A 24,937-nucleotide genomic window follows, 5' to 3' on the forward strand; every position below is an offset into this window, starting at 1 on the left:
TGACTGTGGCGAATGTAATATACAGGCAGGTGGAGTTGGCCAATGGATTGAAATGTCTTAATGTCAGGAATTCATCTTTCCAGCTATTGACTGGAGCTTATAGGCTGATCATACCTACAGTAGCAGAAAGTTTCTTGATCTGATCATTCATCATACATTAAGAATATTCAGATAAAGGATGGACTGGGTGGCAGTAATCCCAATATATTGATATAAGATATAATTAAAGAATAACCACTATCAAGAGTAAGTGAAAGAGATTTTGTTTTTGTAAAGGCAGTTACCACTGGTCTTAGGCAGTCCTTAAATTTCTTTCAGTGGGATCAACACAAATTCTAAATGGAAGATATTCAGGGAAGAAATTACAGACACTACTAAGCTTTTTATACCAACTAAGAAATGTAATTCAAAGTTTAGACCTAAATGGATGTCAGATGAGCTGATGAAACTGGTGGACAGAGAAGAAAAATGTGTAGGATATTATAAATCAGCCCAGGATGTAGAATCGTACAAGTACAAACTAGTCTACACTCAGGTCACTAATGGAGATTAGGCAAGTCAAGGCAGATTATGAAAAGCTCTTGGCCAAGAATGCAAAGAAAAGTAGGAAATTATATTTTGCTTAGGTTAACACTAGAAGGAAAAGGATGAACAACATTGGACCACTAGATATGAATGGCATAACTATTGATGATCCTGTTTAGTTTAGTTGACAAATTAAATATTTTGCATCCACATTCCTAATGAAGAAGTTTTTAGGGATGAAACACCATAATTACACTAGTTATAATTGGGAGCTAAATGATTTTGTTGTAACTGAGCAGAAAGTGGAAGTGAAATTGCCAAAGTAAAAAGCAAATAAGGCACCTGGAGCTGTAGAGATCCTGTTATATTAAAAGAAGCATCAAAAGATAAGGAAACTCTTGGTTATAGTTATGAGCATCCTTGGATTCAGAGGAGGTTCCTATAGATTGCAGGTGTGCAAATGTGTCTCCTATGCATAAAGGGGGATCAAAGGGTGACATGAGCAATTATAGACCTGTAAGCTTGACTTTAACATATGTAACACCTGCTTTCAGCAGCACCCGAGAAGGCTCTACGCATGGAAATCTCCTGATCATAAAACAAGGAATCAGATAGATTATATCCTTATGCAGCAAAGGGGGTATTCCAGTGTAATCACAGCAAAAAACACTTCCTGGAGCATATTGTGGCAGTGATCATCAGCTACTCCACATTGTTCTCAAGCTGAAGCCGAAAAAGATCATGAATAAGGTTTTCCCTAGACGATTGGATGTAGAAAATATTCCAAATGATTATATGCTTGAAACAGGCAATCATTTTCAACTCTATTAGAACTAGATGACGATATACTGCCTGAGGAAATGTGGGAAAATACAAAAAGCATTATTAAGGATTCAGCAAATAGACACATTAGAGAAAGGTCAAAGATCAGGAAGCCTTGGATTACAGAAGACACTTTTAAACTTATTGAACAGAGAATTGCAAAAGCCTATGGTGTACAAGGAAATGAAGAGTATCAGGAACTAAGTGTAGTCATCAAGCGCTGTTTAAGCCAGGACAAACCGGATTATATCAATCGAAAGTGTAAAGAAATCGAATACCACAACAAACGAAACAACACTAAAAAGATGTATGATGTAATTAAGTCTATAAAACAAAAGTTCTGACCAAAACTTAATGAAATTAAGGACTCCAATAGGGAAATTTTAACAGAGGAGAACACAATCAAAGGAAGGTGGAAAGAATACTGTGAGCAGCTCTTCTGAGCACACGCTGGCACTAATGATCTGCCACCCCCTTTTCAAGAGTGTGATCATGAACCAATAGCAAAAAAGCCATCAGAGAACTAATGTGTGGTGAGTCACCTGGAATTGATGAAATCCCATCAGAATTGATTAAAGCTACAGGTGTGAAGAGCGCCGAGTTTTTTCATAAAATGATTGTAAAAATTTGGGAAACAAGACGATGGCCATCAGATTGGAAGAAATCAGTTTTCATCCCCTTACCAAAAAAAGAAGATCTGAAAATTTGCTCAAATTACAGACTATTAGCCTAGATCCTTCTTAAAATCATATTAAACGGAATCTCAAGAAAACTTGAAGAAGAAATGCCAGAAGAGTAAGCAGGTTTCAGAATGGGTAGAGGAACCAGAGATCAGATCTTAAGTCTACTACTGATTATTTAAAAATGCAAAGAATTCAATGTTCCAGTCATTTTGTGTTTTATAGATTATGCAAAAGCATTTGATTGTGTTCAACATTAGAAACTATGGGAAACAATGACTATTATGGGTTTCCCAATCCACATAATTCAGCTGATTAAGCTACTGTGAGAATGAACATGGGAAACAGACTTTTTCACAATAGGTAACAGTGTCAGGCAGGGCTGTATTTTGTCACCTCACCTTTTTAATCTTTATGCCGAAGATATCATGCATGAAGCTTTGGAAGATTTAGAGACTGGCATCAAAATTGGAGGACTGAAGATAAACAACCTTCATTATGCAGATGATACTGTGCTAATTTGTAATTCTAAGGATCATATTAAAGAAACTCTGAGGAGAGCTGTGAAGCAAGTAAGAAAAAAGGATTGTTTCTGAATGTGTGTAAAACTAAAATTATGGTGTATGGTGATAATCTCGGTTCCAGTAAAGTGAAGGTTAATGGACAAGATATTGAAGAAGTTGATGAATTTGATTACTTAGGGTCAAGAATAAATAAAAATAATGACTGCTCAAACGATGTAAAGAGACGACAGGCAATTGCTAAAACGTTGGTCGCTGATCTGATAAAATTATGGAGAGATCATGATCTGCCCCTAAAGACGAAACAGAATCATTGATTCATTAATTTTTCCAGTTGCCACTTATGGATGTGAAGGATGGAATCTGAAAAGAGTTGACAGGAAAAAAATTGAGGCATTTGAAATGTGGTGTTACAGGAGAATGCTGCGTATTTTTTACTTGGATCGAAGAACAAATGAGTGGATATTGAATAAAATTGGCAGGCCTAAAATTCTTATTCATAGCATCAACAAAAGAAAACTCAAGTTTTTTGGTCATATAGTAAGAAGGGAAAACTTTCTGTTGAAGAATATAATGGAAGGAAAAACTGAGGGGAAGAGCTGCAGAGGAAGACCTGTGACTAGGTGGAAGGATGGGATCAGTGAACTTCTGGGCATGACACTTTGCAATGCTGCTCGTATAGCACACGATCGATGCAGTTGGAGGAATTTGTTGGTGGCCACATCAGCTCCTCAGGGAGCTATGTGACTGGAAGAAGAAGAAGCTTGACTTCTGTTCCAGGGAAAACAATAAAGGCAATGGTTAAAGAAGTATTGTAGAATCAACTTAACAGGAATGGAGTTATATAGAAATCACAGCTTGGGTTTGTTAAGAAGGGATCCTGTTTGACCACCCTGATTATAATAAATAAATAATAATAATAATTTTAATTTATTATTATTACAATTCGAAAATTGTAGATCTCTTAAAGTACCATTTACAACTGACACAATATAATAGCGTAGCTTAATTTAATTTATTATGATACTCACCTTTTTATAATCTGCATTGATGTTGGAATAAATTGGATGATAATTTTAAATTTAAGTTAGCATGAATAAGTTAGGATTTAAAAACAGAATTAAAATGTGCGCAAGGAAGTAGAAGTGCACGTCTTTGTCCTTGGTTGTCAATGTTGAAATTTGAAACGATTTAAGTTATACGGTTGGAAACAGAAGGCCAATAGCCATAACAAGTGGCTTTCGTGCCAACTGAAGACATGTAAAACGAAAGCCACTTGTTATGGCTATTGGCCTTCTGTTTCCAACCGTATAACTTAAATCGTTTCAAATTTCAACATTGACAACCAAGGACGAAAACGTGCACTTCTACTTCCTTGCTGTGGAATTGTTCCACAGAATTGTTTCTGTGGAACAATTCCACAGAAAAAGCTGCAGTACATATTGGAGCAATGTGGCATTAGGGTTCAATTACTGCTATGTATAAAGAGTGGCAGGAGGCAGAGGGTGGTTATAAGCAGGCACTGCTCTACTTGGACTAATGTTATTAACAATATTGATGAAGGCATATCAAGCTTATTATCAAAGCTTGCACTTGATACAAAAGTTGACAGGATGGTTAATGACAGGAATTAAGGCATGCTACTGCAGCAAGACCTAGATAAATTAGGCTTATTGGCTAAGAAGTGGCCATTGAGGTTTAACATTGGTAAATGTTGTGTAAGTAGGTAGTGTGAATAAATTTAAGGATGAATTACAGATATTATTAGAGAGATTGATTGATGAGGTGGGTAAAGTGTAAAGTATGTTAGCTGTCTAATGGCACCAGGGGCTTCCCTCATCTCCACGTTGTGTACTCTGTTCGTGAAGCACCATACTCTGTGGAGGCCAAAGATTTAAAAATGTGTGGGATATGGTTATGTTGTGTAGTGTTATGTTCTTGTTTCTCTAACCATTTAGCTGTTGGGCCCCCTGGTTAGGACCCACCATTATCCATACTTAGCCACGAGGAGGCAAGTCATGTACACCAAGCAGATAGATTATTTTGGTACTCTGGCAGACCCTGCCACCTAGTTTCTGAAGAGTTCAGTGTCAAGGGTCTAAAAAAAAAATTAAAAAAATGGGGCTTAATGCTGGAAGTCAGAAAAGGCCGAAATGGAATTTAAGTGAAAGTGAGATTAAATTTTTGGCTTTGGCTAAATTGAGCAACATTACGTTTGGGGCATACTTGGTTGGTTTAGTTAGAGTAGTGGGGGAGCAAAGACTGAATGGTGGAGGTACAGGAAGAAATATGGGTATGATAGGAAAGTGTCCCCAGAAAAGTCAGTGGGGACTGGCCCCACCAGGAGAAGAGAGGGGAGAGACAGAAACTGTCTCCTCCCCTGCCAGGGGAAAGGGAGTAAAGCCACCACACAAGGGAACATAGTGCAGGTCGCTTAATGGCACTTTGGCAGCAGGTTTCATCTTGTCTTGATCAGTGGTTAATGTCAAGTCCTAGTGAGTCCAGTGGTAAGTCGTTAATAGTCTTGATCAGTGGTTGATATCAAGTCTGTGAAGTTTGTGTTTGTTGTCACTTTAAGATGGGGTTTCCACCACTTGGGGTGGCTATAGTGCTGTGCAGTTGAGTCCTAGAAAGCTGCTGTCTGAAACTTTGTCATTTTGCTTGTCAGACTCTTTGCCATTTGAGAGTTGTGTGGTAGCACAAGATCAGTGGCGCTCCATCGCAATCAGTGTTCATCTTCTTTTAAAGAGCTCTTGGGCATAGGAGGTGAAGGCTTGGTATTCTTCTTTCGTGTCCGGTATGTAGTGTTCTTGTCCTCTGGGAGAATACATTATCTTTGTTATTAATATGCTGCGGAGGTAGTCATAGAGCTGGTAGTCGTACATTAGATGCTGCCAACCCTCTAATCTGCCGCAGAGATGCAAGAAGGATCTTCTTCGATTCCAAGTAAGAAAAACTTGGCATTGATGGCACCGTGTCCAGTGAACAGGTATGCTGCTTGCAGGCACAGTGAGAACCAAGTCGGGGTTCTAGGATATACAGCAGGCCCTCGTTATAATGCAGTTCGCCTCTATGCTGATTAGCTATAGCGCTGTTTTTACGTTATAACCCATATCTCACTTTAATGCTGTCACAACTCAGTATAATGCTCTTTTACCAGCATGTAGATTGAATTTTTGGTATGTTTTAACGAAAATGTTTCATATGATGTAGTCGATTCAATAGCTTGAATTCAAATGAATAGCAAAGTTTCTCACACTGACTTGGGAAATTTTCTCCCACGCTAATTTGATTGCACTATGGTGACTTGTTACGATCAACATTTTAAAAAATGATCAAGTATATTGCTTGTAATATTTGCGTTATATGCATTTATCTGAAGTCTAGTCATCACTCAGTACAGTGTTAGACATCATCTGTAATGGACAGTTTACTTGAACATTGTATCATAATTAATGCAATGCAGTTACATTTTCGAAGATTAATAATGGTGGATAAGAATTAAAAGGGAACAAAATTTAAAAATTAAATTATAGGTTTTGAAGCGAATCGATTCCGTTCAACGACAGGTGGATGTGTACAGTAAGTTAGGACTGGCAGGTTTAACTGTAAGAACAATTATAAAAAATAAAGAATTAATTTTAGCAGCTGGAGAGATAGCAAGCAATTAGGCCGGTTATTATAATTCAAATGGAGAGACTTCTAAATAATTTTATTGAAGATAATATCCAACACACAATTCCGTTAAGTTAAATATTATTAAAGAAAAAGTGATTAGCCTATATGATGGTCTGAAGAAATTTCACCTTTAAAAAAATAATAATAAAAATAAATGTGGAACCATTTAAAGCTAGTAAGGGCTGGCAAGATAGATTTAAAATCCAAGGAGAAGCCACAAGTGCAGATCAAGGAGGAGCCGAAACTTTCAAAAAAGAACTTCTAAAAATTATTGAAGAGTGGTGTTAAACTTCTGAACAAGTTTTTAACATAGATGAAACAGGACTTTTTTGGAAACGAATGCCTAAAAGAAGTTTCATATCGAAAGAAGGAAAAAAAAAAAAAAAAAAACATGCCAGGCTTCAAAGCGGCGAAGGATCGGTTGACTTTATTATTGGGTGGTAACGCTGTGGGGATTTTAAAATAAAACCCCTTTTACTTTACTAGGAAGATGGCCAAAATCGACCAAAGTTACGAAAACTCGACAGCCCAGGGCCATCAGATTAATAAATTAATCGTTTTAAGTTTAATTTTGATATGTAATGCTTACATAATACTTACGTTTTACTTAAGTATTATGTAAGCATTATGTATCAAAATACGTAATACTTACCACATAATCATATACATATGTAATGGAGAATATTTTATATGTACAACTTTTTAATATTAAATATTTTGACCAACATTTATGCGTCTTTTCGCTACTGTTTATTATTTATTAGGAAATATCCTATGGCATAGACTGCGACTCACAAATACATATGTTAAATTACGGGAATATGGCGCTCACTTAGCGCTCTGTTTTTCGGGAACAAAATATCAGCATTAAGCGGGGATCACCTGTACTCGACTGACGTCTGGGATAAATTTCCTGGTGATCTCCCTGGTGTGGGAGTTTGCCCATCTGACCTGCCACACCTGCAGCAGGTGGTCCTGAAGCTTTTCTCTCTCAGCAGGTCAGTTGTTTGCAGGGTCGGCCATGTATCCAAGGCATGTTTTGGTGGTGCAGCAGTCCTCTACACACAATCTCCAGGTCCAGAGGAAGGACTCTGGCCAGGACCTGAAGGGTGTGGGTACTCACCGTGCTGCGGGTGATGGTGAGTAGAATCATTCTTTGGGTTGAGCAAATGAGGTGGGTAGTGGTTTTTTTTTTTTTAATATTTTGCTTGCTTCCTTGCATCATTTGCCAGTATTACTAATAATCAGCCATAAAGAAAAAAATATTTTGAATAAGTTCTTCCTTGAATTTATTCAAACTGCCCCTTCCACATCACTAGGTGGAAGTTTCTTCCAACAATCAACCACCTATGGCTGAAGACAACAATCAACTACCTGAGGCTTACATCTGTTGTGCAACCATCCTTTCTCAGTTTGAATTTTTGCCACCTCGTGGGTAGTCTGAGCAAGGCGAAGGATTCCTTAAATGCCTCAATCAGATTGCCTTGAAGTTGCCTAGTCTTCAGATGCTGTGATTTGCTGAACTGAAGCCTTTCCTGGTAAAAGCACCCTTTTGTTTCCCTCACTAATCTTGTTCTTCTGTGTACCCATTCCAGCAGATCCACATCTTTCCTAAAAGGAGGCATCTGACATGTAACATAACCATTGCCTTGTACAACAGGATAATCACCTCTTTATCATTGCTAGCAAAATTCCTGTTTATCATTTATAAAATCCTATGAGCTGGCCTAGCCCTATGAGCTGGCCTAGCCCTCAAAATCCTATGAGCTGGCCCATTTGCACTGCTCAGAAAACTTTGTCTGACTGCACAATTACCCCAAGATCTTTTTCATTCTCTATTACTACTACAGTATTATACCACACAGTTGGTATGTTATTTTGGGATTTTTATTAATCATATATAGAACCTCACATTTGTCAATATTAAAACTACAATTGTCATTTTTCAACTCATCTGTCCGATATTTCTAGATCTTGTTGCATTCATATACTATGATAACTTGAGGTATTCCTTGAGCAGCATGGTGCTTAGAGGACAAACTGTGCTTGAAGATAATAAAGCACTGAAACCTACATTGATATAATTATGTTTATTTATAAATTGGAAATATGTACATAATGGAATCAAATGTTTCATGGTATTTTCTTACCACTTTTTCAATGACTGCAAAGACAGTAACTAGGGGTTATTATTATGGAATTCTTGAATTTTACCATCAAGTTCTTGTGAATGAAATTACCTTTTTTTCCAGAAAATTTAGGTAGTTTAAGAGAGAAGCAGAGGGAAATGATTCTATCCGAATTTAAAAGAAATGTGATGGCCAACTACTGCTGGATGCTAAAAAGAGGAATAGCCACCAAATCTAGCTGTCTGAGAAGTCAAAAAGGTGCAGTATCACCCAGTCACAAAGGAGGTTAGGCAGGCAAAAGCAGATTACGAGAAATCTTTGGCAAAGGATGCAAAGAAAAACAGCAAAGAGTTCTTTACTTATGTAAACTCTAGAAGGAAAGGAATGAATCAGATTGGTCCCCTTGATATCAATGATTCAACTGTTGATGATCCTACTCAGGTAGCTAACAAACTGAATGAGTATTTTGCATGTACATTTACACATTAGGAGTTATTTGGGGGAAGGGGGAATGCCAGAGGTGTATTAAACTCTGGCAGTGAGCTAAATGATTTTGTAATAACTGAAATCAAAGTGGAGGAGAAATTGTTGAAGGTAAACATAAGAAAGGGATCTATCCAGTTATATTAAAGGAGGCAGAAAAGGAAGTAAGCAAACCCTTAGCCATAATTATGAGAGCTTCCTTGGACCCAGGGAAGTACCCATGGACTGGAGATGTGCAAATGTGACCCCAATTCATAAAGGAGGATCAATGGGTGACACAAGTAATTACAGACCTCCTAGTTTAACTTCTGTTACTGGGAAATTAATGGAGGAATTGGTTAAAGAAGCACTGCAGGATCTTCAGACAAGACTTCAGTTATAGTTCAGACACAGCATGAGTTTGTTAAGGGGAAGTCTTATATGACCAATTTGATTGGATACTATGATGTGGTTACAAATGAACTAGATGCAAAAAAATCATTTTAATATCATGTACTTAGATCTTAGGAAGGCTTTTCATTCTGTTGTGCATGGAAGACTGCTGCACAAATTGGAGCAGTGTGGCATTGGAGGCAAATAAAGAGATGGTTGAGTGGGAGAAGACAGAAAGTGGTAATCAGTGGTCACTGCTCTTCGTAGACTAATCTTATTAGTGGAGTCCCCCAGGGTTCAGTGTTGGGTCCATTGTTTTTTGTATTTATTAATGATATTGATGATGGAATATCAGGCTTAATGTCTAAGTTTGTAGATGACATGAAGGTTGGCAGGGTTGTTAATGACACTGATGATGGTATGCTACTGCAACAGGATGTAGAAAAGTTGAGCAGATGGGCTGAGAGGTGGCAACTGAAGTTTAACATTGACAAATGTAAAACACTGAGGTATTACACTGAGGGTGGTAGAGAATGAAAAGGACCTGGGGCTAATTGTGCAATCAGATATGAAGTTTAGTTTTCTGAGTAGTGCAGATAATCTGCAAGAGTAGTTCATGGTGTCTTGTCAATTATGTACAGGAATTTTTCTAACTGGGAAAAGGAGGTGATTATCCCCTTGTATAAGGCAATGGTCAGGCCACACCTTGAATACAGGCCTGGAGGCCACATTTTAGGAAGGATGTGGAGCTGCTGGAACAAGTACAGAGAAGTGCAACAAGATTAGTAAATGAAACAAAGAGTTGCTTTTACAAAGAAAGGCTTAATTCTTTGTATTGATGTCACTTATTGTTTTGCACTTGTGACTTGCAGAGAATAAACAGATTTATTTTTTTCCCTCCTTTATGTAATTTTTTCTGGCCCCTGATGGATACTGGTACCGAGTGCATGGGATGGTTGGATGTGTCCAGTTACTATTATTATTTTTGGTTGAGGAATTCTCTTCAGGCAGCCCTTTCCTTCTTGTCAATGAGGGTTATGTCTGCTCTGTTGTATGGCACTATTTCAAGTATGGCCTGGAGTTCATACTTGTAATACAATACACTTTATTTGATCAAGTGGTATTTTTGAGCTACTTATGTATAAATCTGACCACACTGGTCATTGTCTGTGAGTGTACTCTATCTGGGTGATCAACCCGCATCCTGTGGTGATATGCTAGATTGTTTATGTGGCCAGGTGACATCATTGACATGTGTAATCTGTCATTCTGGGTTCTTAGTGATGTATTTCCTGTAGTTCCTGGTGTTGATTACCTGGTTTTGGATGGCAAGCATGAATCTTGGGGAAGAGCTACCCATTTGTGAGCCAAGCATTGGAAGCCATCTTATCTTTTTAGCCTTGATTGGGGACATTGTAGTGTCTTCCATGGAGTGCCTTCATTGTCCCATATTTCTGTCCTGGAAGCAATCCCACAGGTTCTCAGTCGCCTTCTTCTCTTATTCAATGAAGTCAGTCAGTCCCCTCCCTCCTTTCTGAGCTATGAACAGCCCCTTGATGGCCGACTCTGGGTGGTGTTGATGGCTCTTTGTCATCATTATCCTGGTCAATCGCGTGACACAGAGACAACCCCCAAGGCAGAATACGCTGGTCCCGAAGGAACTAGTAGTTGTTGGTGACTCTATTGTCAGGGAAACGGGGAACATGCTATGTAAAAAAGATAGGTGGAACAGGACCAGGGTATGTCTGCCAGGGGCAAAGGTTGATGACGTTGTAGAGCGAATATCATCTTTTAAGGGCACAAAAGGTGATATAGTTGTACACGTTGGCACTAATAATATTAAGAGTAGGAGACCGACAGAATTACTTAACAAGTACAGGTCACTGTTGAACAAAAGCCGAGAATTAGGGTTGAATTTGAAAGTGTCTGCAATTCTGCCCAGACACGATAGGAGGGAGTATATGATGAGAGCCTTGTCGATCAATTCGGCCCTGGAAAGATTGTGCAAGGCTCAAGGGGTAGAATTTTTTTCAGCCTGGACTGTACTTGTTAACAGGAGAGATTGCTTCTACAGGGATGGGATACACTTAAATAGAAAGGGTGCAAGAATATTTGCTGATGCTATCGAGGCAGTGTTAGGTGGGTCGGAAAACTGCTAGCTTGGGGGGAGACAAAGACCAATAGATTGACAGTAGCCACTGGCAGAGGTGAAAGAGATTCTTGCACTGCTTCTATTAGAATGAGCAGAAGCCTGGAAAACAAGATGCATGGTATTTCAGAGACTGCTGGGAGCCATTGCGGTACAAGTAAACACATGGGTTGTGTTAGGGTAGCTAAGAATAGAAACAGGTGCAGGTATACTTGCGTGTACAACAATGATAGGAGTTTAGTAAATAAATTTGATGAATTTGAGGTATTGCTCAAAACATCAAAGGCAGATATTGTTGGGATATCAGAGATGTGGTGTCACACAGATATAAGGGATGCAGAACTGCAATTTTGGGAGTACAACATCTACAGAAAGGATAGACAGGATAGGAAGGGGGGAGGGGTTATGCTATTAGTTAAGAAACACATAAAAACCAAGGAAGTGAAGCCAGTCGACATCGCCAGACAGTGCAGTGTTGAGTCAGTTTGGTGTGACATAAGCATTGGGAGATCAAAATTGAGAGTAGGAGTGTGCTATAGGCCTAATGACTCTGATGAGTATAATAAGGAACTGTACAGGGAAATAGAGTGGGCCAGTAAATCAGAGAGTCTTATAATGGGAGATTTTAATTTCCCAGATATTGACTGGAATTTGGGGGCTGGTTACTCACACACTAGCAGGGCTTTTGTGGATTTATTGGATGATTGTTTTCTACATCAGCATGTTCGGGAGGCAACTAGAGGGAGTAATACTCAATATTCTTGATTTGATTATCAGCAGTGATTCTTCATGCATTAAGAATCTGCAGATAAACGAACCACTAGGTGGCAGTGATCACAGTGTGCTGAAGTGGGATTTACTCAAAGAGGTAACTACCATTAGGGGTAAAGGGAAGGGTTATTGCTTCCGTAAAGGCAACTACGATGGACTGAGACAGTATTTAAATTCTATACAGTGGGACCAACTGATGATGTTAACAACAGCAAATTCAAAATGGGAAGCATTCAAAGAACTTATCTTGGAAGCTACTAGGTTTTACATACCAACTAAGAAATATTGTTCAAGGTTTAGGCCAAAATGGATGTCAGATGAACTAATGAGGCATATGGCAGAGAAGAAAAATGCATGGGATACTTACAAATTAACACGACACAGAAGCCTATGATAGATACAAGTTTATATGCAACCAAGTACACAAAGGAGGTTAGGCAGGCAAAGGCAGATTACGAGAAATCCTTGGCAAGGGATGCAAAGAAAAACAGCAAAGAGTTCTTTACTTATGTTAACTCTAGAAGGAAGGGGATGAATCAGATTGGTCCACTTGATATTGATGGGTCAACTGTTGATGATCCTGCTCAGGTAGCTAACAAACTAAATGAATATTTTGCATCGACATTCACACATGAGGAGTTATTCAGCAAGGAGAATGCCAGAGGTGTATTCAACTCTAGCAGTAAGCTACAGAATCTTGAAATAACTGGGAGTAAAGTGGAGGAGAAACTGTTGAAGATAAATACAAGAAAGGCACCCGGGGTGGATGGGATCTATCCAGTTATATTAAAGGAGGCAGCAAAGGAAGTAAGCAAACCCTTAGCCATAATTATGAGAGCTTCCTTGGACTCAGGGGAGGTACCCATAGACTGGAAATGTGCAAATGTGACCCCAATTCACAAAGGAGGATCAAAGGCTGACACAAGTAATTATAGACCTGTGAGCTTAACTTCTGTTCCAGGAAAATTAATGGAGGCACTGGTTAAAGAAGCACTGCAGGATCATTTAGACAAGACTTCAGTTATAGCTCAGACACAGCATGGTTTTGTTAAGGGGAAGTCTTGCCTGACCAACTTGATTGGATATTATGATGCAGTCACAAAAGAACTGGATGCAGGGAACAACTTTGATATTATATACTTGGATCTTAGAAAGGCTTTTGATACTGTTGCACATGGAAGACTGCTACACAAATTGGAGCAGTGTGACATTGGAGGTAAATTGCTGCTATGGATAAAGGGGTGGTTGAGGGGGAGAAGACAGAGAGTGGTAATCAATGGACACTGCTCATCGTGGACTAATGTTATTAGTGGAGTCCCTCAGGGCTCAGTGTTGGGTCCATTATTGTTTTCTGTATTTATAAATGATATTGATGATGGTATATCAAGCTTAATGTCCAAGTTTGCAGATGATACAAAGGTTGGCAGGGTTGTCAAGGACACTACTGACACTATGCTGCTGCAACAGGATCTGGAAAGGTTGAGCAGATGGGCTGAGAGGTGGCAAATGAAGTTTAACATTGACAAATGTAAAGTACTACACATGGGAAACAGCAACCCCAGAGCAACGTATCAACTCTGTGGTACTACACTGACAGTGGTAGAGAATGAAAGGGACTTGGGGGTGGTTGTGCAGGCAGATATGAAGTTCTCTGAGCAGTGCAGATGGGCTGCAAGAGTAGCTCATGGAGTATTGTCAATGATATACAGGAATTTTTCCAGCAGGGATAAGGAGGTGATTATTCCATTGTATAAGGCAATGGTCAGGCCACATCTAGAGTACTGTATACAGGTCTGGAGGTCTCATTTCAAGAAGGATGTAGAGCTGCTGGAACGAGTACAGAGAAGGGCAACAAGATTAGTGAATGGAATAAAGGGGTGCTCTTACAAAGAAAGGCTTAAGTTTTGCAAGTTACAGTGTCTGGAGACTAGGCACCAGTGAGGTGATCTGATAGAGGTGTATAAAGCCTTGAATGGTTTAAGCATGCTCAATGCTGATGGGATTCTTCCTCTTGCTCAGAAAAATCACCTGAGAGAGCATAAATTCAAATTGAGGAAAGACAGATGTAGGATAGACGTGAGGAAATTTGCCTTTAGCCAGCGGGTGGTTGGTTGGTGGAACAGACTTCCATCCCTTGTGGTGGAGGTTGATAGCCTAAATAAGTTTAAGGCTCAGCTGGACAGGTATTTGGAACGAACAGAGGGGTGAAGTGGGAGTGGGGTTTTTTTTTTTTTTTTTTTTTTTTTGGCTGATGCTGCATAAGCTTGCTTTCTTGCATCAAATGCCTCTACTAATGCTAATGCTAATGCAATCTCGTAATCTTCTCCAGCTTGGTATTCGTTCAATCTCCGATCCTGAAGGAGTACGTTAGTACTGGGACTGCGTAAATGTTTATGGCTGTGACAATGTTCCTGCCATCCAGTTTTAATTTAGCAGGCTTCTCAGTCTCTGATGGTGTTTCTCAGTCAAGTAAGCCTTGATTTCCTTGTGTTCAAACTGGTGACACTGCATCATCTCCAGATATTTGTAGTGCTCTCTCTCTCTGTCATTGCTTTAATCTCTTCACTGGTCTTCAGTTGGTAGTTTCATCTGACTGTATGTCCTTGGTTCAGTCTATGGGTCTTGCATTTGTCTAGGCCAAATTGTATCCTGATGTCAGTACTGAAATCGTCGGTGATCCAGAGTAGCTGTTGTAGTTGATTCTCAGTTGAGGCATAGAGTTTGATGTCATTCATGTAAGTGAGATAGGGTGTACAGATTCTTCCTCCCTTATTTTAAGGTATATCTGTACTTGTTGTTGTCGAGCATGGTGGACAGTGGGTTGAGAGCTAGACAACCATAGTGGCCTTGGAATCTCCCTGAAAGATTCCTCTTCTGATGGGGACCAGTCTGGGTGTTATGTTCTCGACCTTGATGGTGGTCCTCCATTTTGCCATGGTTGCTTCTAGAAAGTGTGTCAGTGTTGGGGTGACTTTGCAGATTTTCAATGTCTCTATCAGCTAGCTATGGGGGCCAGAGTTGAAGACCTTGTGGTAGTCATTGTAGACTGCATACAAGTTGCGGTGCTTCTTATAGATTTGTTCCATAACTGCCGTGTCAGTGGTCAATCCAATTCTAAGATTTAGATCTTAGAAAGGCTTTTGATAGTGTTGCACGTGGAAGCTGCTGCACAAATTGGAGCAGTGTGGCATTGGAGGCAAATTGCTGCTATGGATAAAGGGATGGTTGAGTGGGAGAAGACAGAGAGTGGTAATCAGTGGACACTGCTCTTTGTGGACTAATGTTATTAGTGGAGTACCCCAGAGTTCAGTGTTGGGTCCATTGTTTTTTTGTATTCATTAATGATATTGATGATGGTATATCAGGCTTAATGTCCAAGTTTGCAGATGATACGAAGGTCGGCAGGGTTGTTAATGACACTACGCTGCTGCAACAGGATCTAGAAAAGTTGAGCAGATGGGCTGAGAGGTGGCAACTGAAGTTTAACATTGACAATTGTAAAGTACTGCATATGGGAAGCAGTAACCCCATAGTAACGTATAAACTGTGTGGTACTACACTGACAGTGGTAGAGAGTGAAAAGGATCTGGGGGTAATTGTGCAGGCAGATATGAAGTTTTCTTAGTAGTGCAGACGGTCTGCAAGAGTCATGGTGTCTTGTCAGTGATATACAGGAATTTTTCTAGCAGGGATAAGGAGGTGATTATCCCCTTATATAAGGCAATGATCAGGCCACACCTTGAGTACTGTATACAGGTCTGGAGGCCTCATTTTAAGATGGATGTAGAGCTGCCGGAATGAGTACAGAGAAGGGCAACAAGATTAATGAATGGAACAAAGGGTTGCTCTTATGAAGAAAGGCTGAAGTTTTGCAAATTACAGTGTCTGGAGACTAGACACCTGCGAGGTGATCTGATTGAGGTGTATAAAGCCTTGAATGGTTTGAGCATGCTCAGTGCTGATGTGCATTGAGTCTGACAGTCTGACATGAAGTTCTCTGAACTGTGCAGACAGGCTACTAGGACAGCTCATAGGGTTCTGTCAATGATATGTAGAAACTTTGCTAGTAGGGACAAGGATGTGATTATCCTGCTGTATAAGGCAATGATTATACACATCTAGTGTAATGCATACATGTCTGGAAACCTCAGTTTAGGAAGGATGTGAATGTTTTGGAATAGGTACAGAGAACATCAACAATATTAGTCAGGGACACAAAAGGGCACTCTTATTAAGAAGCACTGTAAATTGTTGCATTGGAAAACTAGGCAAATTTAAATTGAAAGGGGCAGTTGCAGAATATATGTTCAAAAATTTTCTTTTAATTAGAAAGGAATTGATTGTTGAAGAAAACCACCATCTGGTGTTGTGGATGAAGGTATTTTGAATAAATTTAAGGAAGAATTATTAGATTTTTTTTTTTTTTTTCTTTGTTGTATAAGCTTGTTTCCTTGCAGCATTTGCCACTACTCACACTAAAATACTATGTGTACCACTTTGTTTTAAACCAGTGAGCTCACTTATGGCAACTGGCTGACATCCATTCATAATTCATTTCAAACTCATGGAATGTACCACTCTTTTCTTCTGTTCATTTTTTCACATCTATTCTTTGGAAAAACTTTTATTATATGTATTTTCCAAAAACTAAAACCTGTTGAAGTTCATATCTATTGTTAACATATTGCTTCTGGTTTCTCCACTGATCTTCAGTATTGTAAGTGATGTGACAATATCTCCTATACTGCATCAAGGATCATGATGGGAACACTAATATTAAAGGTATTACTTTTATTTTTTTCTGTACAGAATATATAAATATTTGACGACAATTTCATTTCAAAGTGTGTTTTTTTTTTTTTTTTTAGCTAAAGCAATTCAAGAAACCGAAATTGTTATTAGAGAATCTACAAGTAATCTTCAAATAGAGGAGGCTTCACCACTAAACAAGGAAAATCACAGTTCTTCATACAGTACAACCGTTAAACAGCAGTTTCCTTTAAAAAGAAAGCGTGGAAGGCCTCCCAAATCTCTTCATCTGGAGAGATTGGCAGATGAGGAGGATTCTTTTGTAAGTATTTTATGATTTTTTCTGCACTTTTAGTTTAGGTACAGTAAAAATATGCCAAAAAGTTTTTTTCATATATTTTTACAGTATCATTAATGTGCCATTTTTTAATGCACACAATGCACTCCATTAAAAAAGTGCAGCATAGTACTTGTTATGTAAGGTAGAAAAGGCAGAACAACTGTAAGTACGCTTTTGGAATACTGCAATTCTGGCTGCAAGTTTTGAGAGTTTGTTTTGTATTTTTTATTTATTTAAAATTTATTTTCTAAAATAAATTTCCTGATTATAATCATTATCATTATCAGCCATATGGTGCAAGGAAGCCTGAGGCTTTTGCTGCATCAGCCAAAAAAAAATTTGTGAATTACCCAGTGAGAGAGAGAGAAAGAGAGTCAGAAGTAGAAGGGAATCGCCAAGAACGAGAAGAGTGATGATATCCAGCTCAGGACCCTGGGTGTGCCAAGCCCATACTCACCAGATGTGAGCCCCTGGGGTTAATTTGTGTTCATTAAAATTTTACATAAATACAGAAAAAAATAAATAAAAATACCATATTGTTTTTATGTGTATGTAAAATGTATGTTAAATGGGCTGATACTGGAAGTTTTTCATTGTTTTTCATTTTACTTTCAAAAGGTTACTTCTTTTGGAGTTTGTTGAAATCAATCAGACTTTCATAAGACTTAGCTTTGCATTTGTAAATACTGTAAATCAAATTTGACACAAAAAAATTCTTGTTCATAAGATTAAATGTTCTGAAATTGGATATTTCTGAGTTGGGAGATTACTGTAATTAGATATACATAATACATTTATCAGAGAAACATTTTAGTTAACGTACTGACATTAGCTGTGGATGCAAAAATTAAGCCAATGTACAACTGTTATACTGTTTGGGCACCTAAAAAAAATTAATTTTTTTAGGTGCCCAAACAGTATAACAGTTTTACATTGTGATGTATACTTCAGCAATAAGAAAATAAAATAAGTCAAACAGTTACTTCCATAATATATGATATACAAACATGGTATGAAAAACAGAAACATAAAGAGGACAGAACAAAATGCTAAATTGCAGGACAGTTACTGAACACAAGTAGTTGGAGACAAAAAGTCAGAAGGGTCATGTATCAAACACAGTGTGGGGAGAGAAAAAAGGATGCCCATATGTCATTGGTGTACATTAAGTCTGCAGCCAGCAGAAGTTGATCAGCGTCAGGATTTGGAACTCAGAAGGTGAAACAGATCAGAGATCTAGATAGCAACCTGGATTGATTGCAGGTAGTTATTCTCTGGATATTCTTCTTGCACATTGAACAGAGAACATTGTTTTCTTGCTGTTGGTGAAAGACTGGACTACACTGGAATCTGGATATATTTCTCCTTGGTGGAAACCTATGAAGAAATATGCCATTTTTCTGTTATGGATTTTTCTGTTATGCACATTCCTGGTCATCCAGAAGAATAGCACATGTAGCTGCAGAGTGCCTTCTTTCTCCTACACATGTACTTAAAATTGTGAGGTGTAACCATTAAATGATGACACTGTTTATGGAGTTCTAAGAATAGTTCCTACTCCTGGAAAGTGAAGGCATGGTAGTTGAACCTTGAATGTTCTTGCAGTCTTGTGCCACAGCTAATGTCAGTATGTTAACTAACTATAAAGTTAGTTTTTTGGTTTTTTGTAATGAAGGTTTGCATGAATTCCTTAGTATTGCAGGATGCAAAAATTAAGCAATGTATAAACATCAAACTTTTGAGAAAATTGAGGAAATTACAACTGAAACATACCAGTTATTGTGTGAGATGCAGAGGGAGCTTAATTACATGAGGTTATATGAGGCACAGAAGGTTTTCATCAGGAAGAGAAGGAGGAAGGGAGGAAGGAGAGAGAGAGAGAGAGAGAGAGAGAGAGAGAGAGAGAGAGAGAGAGAGAGAGAGAGAGAGAGAGCAAGCAAGCAAGCAAGCAATATTTGAATTTGTCTTCCACCTCTCCTCTATTCTCCCTTCCCCTCCTTCATTTTCCACCATTTTAATGATACAAAAAGTTTTAAGTTGTTGTTTTAGTAGCATTGTGCACAGGTAAATTGAAATGAAGAATAGGGAACATCTAATCACTTCAACTTGAAAAAATGAAATCTGCCTTTAATTTCCTAAAGGTAAGGAAACTGAGTCAAATTTTGACAAGCGGTTCGAACATGAGAAAAGTCTGGTACAAAATGGTGTCAAAATTTTGGGTGATCAAATATCAACCGGAAAATAAATTTGTGCTGACATTTTTGAAAGCATCAAAGATTGGACAAATTTTCAGAGTAATATGGTCGCCCATAATGAAATATGACTATTCCAATATGATCCTGAAACCAGGTAACACTTGATGCATTGGGAAACACCTCACTTTCGAAGATCAAAGAAAGTATGAATGTGTGAACTGAAGATCAAGACAGTGGTCATTGTTTTATTTGATATGAAGAAGTGATCATGACTTAGTACATACACCTGGTCAAACAGTTAATCAGCACATTACATTCAGCTGGAGGATAAATTGAGAGAGAGAGAGGGAGAGAGAGTTCAACAAAAAAGAGACCAGAATTCTGGGACAAAGGTTGCATTCTGCAGCTATCTTTGGCCACATTTCACATTCTGCTATTTTGCTCCTTATGATTTTTTCTATTTCTGAAATTGAAGAATTCACTCCAAAGAGCCTTTTTTTACTCGTGTTTACAGTCAACTGAGCACTTCCATAAAAAAAAAAAATAATAATAATAAAAAAGACAAGTTTCTTAAAAGGCTCATTAAAAATAACTTCTAGAGGCATGGTAGAAATGCATAATTCATTCAGTAGTTGTTATGGGGAACTACATTGAAGGGGATAAGTTGTTTAATTAATAATTTTTTCTATTCTGTAAAGCTCTAATGTGATATGAATCCTATTATTTAATGGCTACACCTCATAATTTTGCAAAGGTAAGGAGTGCATGCATTAAATCAGCACTCCTTAACATTTACTATGCACAAGGTTTAATCTCCAAAGTTCCTTGTTATGCACAGGTTAATATATTTGTTTTACTGTGTGCAGCTGCAGTTAGTGCCACCTTAACTTTGCTTTTTAGCATGGAATGTTATCTTATGATAAAATTAATTTGAAATAAATAAATATTTATAAAATTTTGCAATAAACTATATCATAAAATAAAATTTAAATTTAAAGAATAGTAAAGAAAAAAATAAAAGAATAAATGAAGAAAATACAAAAGAATAGTAAGTAGGACAAGCATCAGTGATTGCAAAGTATATCCAACCATATGCAACCCACATTGAAATAAGTAAATTTAGAATAATCTAGCAGGATGTGATTGCTGTGTTGTTCCATTTATATAGATATTTCACCCAATTCAGCCTTGATGCCTTCAAGTGGACACCACTAAATTTATGCTAATTGGCTTTTCTTCTTCATTATTTTAGGAATGTATTCATTCTACTACACCCTTATTATTGATTTAACATAGTCTTTAATCCCATCACAGCAAGCGGCCAGGGTTAGTGTTCCCTCCATGCCCATCTTTCTTATTGTTATAATCCCGGTTTTTTTTGCATTCACTTCTTACCTTTTTGATATTCTGCTAATTTAATTTACATATTTCAATTTACATTATACATACAAGGTTTGATCAAAATATTATATTTTATGAATATTGCAAAAAATTAATTTTATTTGATGATAAATATTTACGTTATTAATATTCTTCAATATAATCTCCTTCTGCAACACTTGTTCCATCATGCCTATCACCGATAAAAACATTTTAGACAATTTGTCACGTGTGTGACAAATTGTCTAAAATGTTTTTGCGAATCGGCTCAGATCTTTTTTTCCTTTTCATTGCTGTTTTAATTTTGAGAATAGCCAGGAGTAACATGGTGCCAAAACAAGTTAATAAGGGGGTGTGGCATGATGGGAATGTTTTTGTTGATGAAAAATTGCCATCCAACAAGTGATGTGATACAGCACTGTATTGCAGTGAAGGGGCAAACCATTTTGTCCCTTTTCAAGTTGTTTATAGTGTATTATGTCTCTCAACCACTTTAAAACTTCTTAGTAGTAGGCTGTAACACTGACACCAACACTTGTTCCATCACAAGTATCTGCAACACTTGTTCCATCATGCCTATCACTGACAAAAACATTTTAGACAATTTGTCATGTGTGTTTGGATTTTGTGAATCGGCTCAGATCTTTTTTTTCTTTTCATTGCTGTTTTAATTTTGAGAATAGCCAAGAGTAACATGGTACCAAAACAAGTTAATAAGGGGGTGTGGCATGATGGGAATGTTTTTGTTGATCAAAAATTGCCAGCCAACAAGTGATGTAATACAGCACAGTAATGCAGTGAAGGGTGAACCATTTTGTCATTTTTCAGGTTGTTTACAGTGTATTATGTCTCTCAACCACTTTAAAACTTCTTAGTAGTAGGCTGTAACACTGACACCTTATGGAAAAATTCTGTTAATACTATCCCCTTGTTGTCAACATGCCCTTCATATGTGATTATGGCTGCTGTACCTTTTTTGTTCTTGATGACAGTGTTTTTTATTGGGAACTTTGAACCTTGGTATCTGGATCACATCTATACACCCAATCGCCTGTTATAATTTTTGTTAAAAATGAGGATCTGACACAGGTGGCTCAAACCACTCAGTTGAAACAAGGATTTGATGTTTTCAATTGCAAGTGAGAATGCATGGAAATTTGCTACTTACTCGCCTCATGCTCAAATCCTCAATCAAAAATGACCTGAACTGAATCAAATGAAAAGGATGTTTCCTTAGCAATTTCTTAAATGTTTAGTTGTCACTCTGATTGAATGATAGTGTAGACTTAATTCATATTTTCATTGTTCATTCATGTTTTGATTGGATTTTAATGGGAGAGTTTAGGGGGATCATGCCAATGTTGAAAGACAATTTGTTGTATGACAGTTTGGTTACTGCATGACAATTTGCTGTATATGGCAATTCAGTGCATGACAGTTCATTGTGTAAGACAGTTGGTGGCTACGACATTTCGGTAAATTCTTTGGGAGAATTCGGTGTATGGCAAAGCAAGACAGAAATTGCAAACTTTTAACATGCTGTGCTGTAAATGGCGAATTTAGAAATCATGGTACTGTTCTTGATATTTTATGTTTTTAATGGAGCTTACCATCCACCTTCGTTTTTTAATGCACATTCTACTTTTTTTTAGGAGATCATATTAAAAAAGTGCCATGGACAGGTTAAAGACTGGGATACAAGGACCTTATTGCACTTTATTCTCACTTCTGTAAGTTGCATTTATTAAGGGATATATGCAATGGGGGGGGGGTTCAGAGACCAAAAGTAGAAATCATTAATGAAGGCTGGCTGGGTAATGCACACTTCTGACATTCAGTTTTGCAACCTGCACAATAGTTTTACTGAAAGAAGTTAAAAGTAGGCTAGTACAGTAGATGGGTTAAGGGTAGGTGGAAGCTTCTCTGGAGATTGTATAGTGGTTGGAATTGGAGTCTGAGTCTCCTACATGGAAAAGCAATCTGCCCAATGACGTTTTCACCAGGGCTCAAGACAGTTCTTGAGCTCCTGATTAAGAGATGGTATGCCAAAAGATGCTTGGTTAGCATGAAAGATGGTAGTTAAGAGGGCATCTATTTTTTGCATCAAACAACTATGAGGCATCTGCATATAATGCCTGTGAATTGCATATATTGCATTGTCTGTTTGCCTTGTTTGCTTCATAAAAACCCCGAGTTACCAGGTGGTGAAGGGAACCAAGCACCCGCCCATAAAAATTCCTCCTTTGTGATGCTATTCAAACCACCTCATTTTCCTCAGTTTCTTCTGGCTTCACAATTCTCAATTAGTCCACATTACTAAAACAGCATATGGCTTTAATAACTTTCACAGTGATAGTCTTCATTTATGTTCCTCTCAACTGGTTTCTGCACTCATAATTTTCTTCTAGCTTCCCAATCCTCAACCATTTCATGCTCCTGGAAAAGCATAGGATTCAACTGAGTAGGCATGTTAAAAAAAAAAAAAATTAATAAATAATCTTATCTGAATTAAAGGTATTACAATATGGACTGAGTCATGCTGAAGTAGACGTACTCATTTTCCAGCCTGCCTATGAGAAGGATTGGCATGAATCCTTTTATAAAAAATAAATGGATAAAATACATATTTATAATTACACACACGTATAAGTTATAAATCCAGTTTAATGTAAGAATACAAATATATACTAACAGTAGCTTTCGAGACGCGTGTCTCTTCATCAACTGACATTTAAATACAAAAATACAACGGATAAGTGCAATGAGCTGAGTGAGGCACATTAATCATGCGTCATTGTTGTTGCACGGACTTGCGCTGCTTTCTACTCCACTGATCATCTGACATTAAAACGGTTGTCTCTAGGATGGGGTGTAGACGTATGCAATTTAATGCTTTTGGATTGTTTACTATGTTGAGTGACTCTAGCCATAGGCGGTGGCGAAAGTGTCATGAGTGGTCTACTATTTCAAAGTCGCGTTTGGGGTCAAGATCGTGGTTGGTGGCCCAAAAATGTTCCGCGACCGCGGACTGGTCAGTTTCGACAAGCAGGATTGCTCTGTCGTGTTCCGTAAGGTGATCTTGGAGACGCCTTGATGTTTCTCCTATGTAGCAACTGTTACAGTCTCTACAGGTGATGCGATATACTACATTGCTGCGTAAGACAGGTATGACAGGGGTCTTCACACTGGAGACAAGTGAACGTAAGTTCCTGCAGGGTAATTGCACACATTTGATGTTGTAATTTCTAAGGACCTTTGAGATCCGTCCTGACATGCCTGGATAATAGGGAATGTAGGCGGACGATATACCGACTTTGTTCGGTGGTCTTGGGTTGGATGTGAGTTCTTCTGCCTGTAATAGGCATCTGCTTAGCACATGGGATGGATAACCACATTTGGTTAGATCCACTTTCACACGGGAGATCTCGTTGTGCCTAAATGCTGGAATGGCTCCAAGCCCTGGAGAATAGGGTGCGGGCAGTGCTATTGAGATGGCTTGGTGCGTGGCCGGATCTGTAGTTAGTGAATTGACCGCACCACATAGGTTTGTGGTATACTGAAGTCTCTAGATGTGGGCCTACGCGATGCACTAGGACGTCCAGGAACGGGAGTGTACTGTTCACCTCTGACTCTATGGTAAACTTGATGAAATTAGATAGGGAGTTGAGGTATTCCAGTAGTGCAGTTTCAGAGCCACGTGGTATTACAGTAAAAATATCATCAACGTATCTACACCATGTTGTAATAGGTGTAGGTGGGTTCCGGTGTATCTGCTCCTCCAGATATTCCATGGCCATGTTGGCTACTACGGAACTGACAGGGGCACCCATAGCAGTGCCATGTACCTGCTGGTAGACTGAATCCTCAAAAGTGAAGATGCTGCTTGATAAGCATAGGTTGAGGGCAGTACAGATGTCATCAGTGGATAGTGATGTCCTGGATTGGAGGCTTAAGTCGTTCTCGAGGAGCCTTCTGGTGCAGTGCACAGCCTGTTGGACGGGAATTGAAGTGAATAAAGAAATCACATCAAATGATGCCATGACAGTGTTATCAGGGATTGAAAGGTCCTTAATGAGGTGGATGAATTCACTGCTATTTTTAATGGTGTGCGAGGTATTACCTATAAGAGGTGAGAGGAGGCGC

The 24,937-nt window shown here is 38.3% G+C and overlaps 1 protein-coding gene across 1 annotated transcript in view; it reads left to right on the forward strand.

Moving 5' to 3' along the window:
• Positions 1–24,937, forward strand: part of LOC150085465 (uncharacterized) — a 515,305-nt gene that overhangs the window by 116,616 nt on the left and 373,752 nt on the right. Inside the window, exon 4 of the mRNA XM_090374573.1 lies at positions 16,999–17,201. Coding sequence (XP_090230699.1) covers positions 16,999–17,201 — 203 coding nt within the window. The remainder of the gene's footprint in view (positions 1–16,998; positions 17,202–24,937) is intronic.

This window comes from Mastigoproctus giganteus, chromosome 5, assembly GCF_048544385.1.
Source record: "Mastigoproctus giganteus isolate SK-2022 chromosome 5, ASM4854438v1, whole genome shotgun sequence".
Classification (NCBI taxonomy): Eukaryota; Metazoa; Arthropoda; class Arachnida; order Uropygi; family Thelyphonidae; genus Mastigoproctus; species Mastigoproctus giganteus.